This window comes from Wasmannia auropunctata, unplaced genomic scaffold, assembly GCF_000956235.1.
Source record: "Wasmannia auropunctata unplaced genomic scaffold, wasmannia.A_1.0 LD335585.1, whole genome shotgun sequence".
Taxonomy (NCBI): domain Eukaryota; kingdom Metazoa; phylum Arthropoda; class Insecta; order Hymenoptera; family Formicidae; genus Wasmannia; species Wasmannia auropunctata.
This window is the reverse complement of record NW_012027305.1, coordinates 1-1,585: the sequence shown is the minus strand read 5'-3', so window position 1 is coordinate 1,585 and position 1,585 is coordinate 1. Positions and strand designations below refer to the sequence as shown.

General features: G+C 29.8%; 1 protein-coding gene and 1 long non-coding RNA gene across 2 annotated transcripts in view; both read left to right on the top strand.

The window, feature by feature from the left end:
• LOC105456683 (probable cytochrome P450 6d4) overlaps positions 1–102 on the top strand; it is an 8,818-nt gene extending 8,716 nt beyond the window's left edge. Inside the window, exon 4 of the mRNA XM_011700903.1 lies at positions 76–102. Coding sequence (XP_011699205.1) covers positions 76–102 — 27 coding nt within the window. The remainder of the gene's footprint in view (positions 1–75) is intronic.
• A 192-nt stretch (positions 103–294) lies between these two features.
• LOC105456680 lies at positions 295–1,390 on the top strand. Its single transcript, XR_975281.1, has 3 exons — positions 295–516; positions 671–796; positions 1,101–1,390. It is a non-coding gene; the product is annotated as an uncharacterized LOC105456680 (long non-coding RNA).
• The last annotated feature ends 195 nt before the right edge of the window (positions 1,391–1,585 follow it).

Sequence of the window (1,585 nt, the reverse complement as noted above, 5' to 3'; positions counted from 1 at the left end):
GTGCTCTTCCGATCTCAGTTTTCTTAATCAGTAACTGATGAAACTGTTTCAATATACTGATTGTACTGTCATCAGTACAATGAACAGTTATCCATCAGTTAATACTCAGTTTTTTTTATCAGTTTTAACTACATTTTTTCTTAAGGGGATGCAAAAAGAAAATACTTAGGGTGAAGTCACATGGGATGCGGAACGTTCGTGATTGGTAGTGGCTCACACCGCCGATTCCGCCGTTTTCCGCAAGTTTATTTTTTAACGGATTCTGCCGATACGTGCATGTGTGCGTATGCATGCTTGTAAAGTTAACCTAACTAACGAAGCTACCTAAGTTGTGTTTTAAAATTCACTGTTAGCACTGAAAATCTATAGCTTATAATTTATATTACATGCATTATAAATTTTCAGTACTGATAATGAATTGTAGAACACAGATTAGGTAGCCCAGTCCTAATTGAAATTCAAAAAACTTACATAAAAGAGGCATATTTATTCGACATGTGGAATGCTCAGGAAATCGTAAGTTATTATATTCTAATATTAATAATTAATAATTGATTATTATTATATTAATTGTAATTTAACTTGGTTTTTTGTTAAAGTTTATTTAATTAGATTTTGACATACAGGAATGTAAGGTTATAATATAATTGCTTTTTGTTATTTGCATTAGGGTCGAAAATGTGGTTATTGTAGGTATTTTATCCCACAATTTTCCGATTTAATGAAACATTCTTGTTTTTATCCATTTGACGAAGACATGCATGCATTGAAGGTGGATGAAAATTTTGTAGTTACTGTGAGTAAATGTTATAGAGCGAAACAAATTTATATATTATTTGCATATTATTTATAATTTATCAATGTTTAATATTGTTTTATTGTAATAATAGAACGTAATTTCATGTTTATTTATGCTATAAAACAATATTAAACATTGATAAATTTTGACAGTGGTAAAGTATAATCATTTATCACTATTAAATATTGTTTTTGTAGCATTGATAATTCGCTTGCACAATATTGTTTATTTATGCTTTGATTGTACTAATTTAATTCAAATTATTTATATCGAATTTATGCTTGTTTTATTCATTTTGTAGTACTAAGAGAAGACTATGCAGATGATAATACTTTGTCCCAAGCTGCGAATAGTACATGTCAGCAGACATGTAATGTAAATAATGATACTGATGGACAACAGCAAGTGCAACAGCAAGTTGATAACAGTGACGAATTATTAATTTCGTGCGTGGCTCGTAAGCGAGCATTATTCGACCATCGAATACCTGCAAAAAAAAAGAAGTAATTTAAAAAAAAGTGCGCAGTGGCAGGAAGTATGTAACCTAATGAGAGGTTAGTTTAAAAATTTTGTCCAAGTAAGACTACAGAAACAAGTAATAATTGATTAACCCTTATGTGTACAACCGGGTATCCATGTATCCACCGCGTCATATTATTGCTCATAACTTGATTAAAAATTGAAATATCGATTTGTCCCTCCGGATCCCCATTATTTAACTCTTTTAGAATATAAAACCACTAACATAATTTTTTTTTTCAACTTTTTTTAACCTAAACTACATGA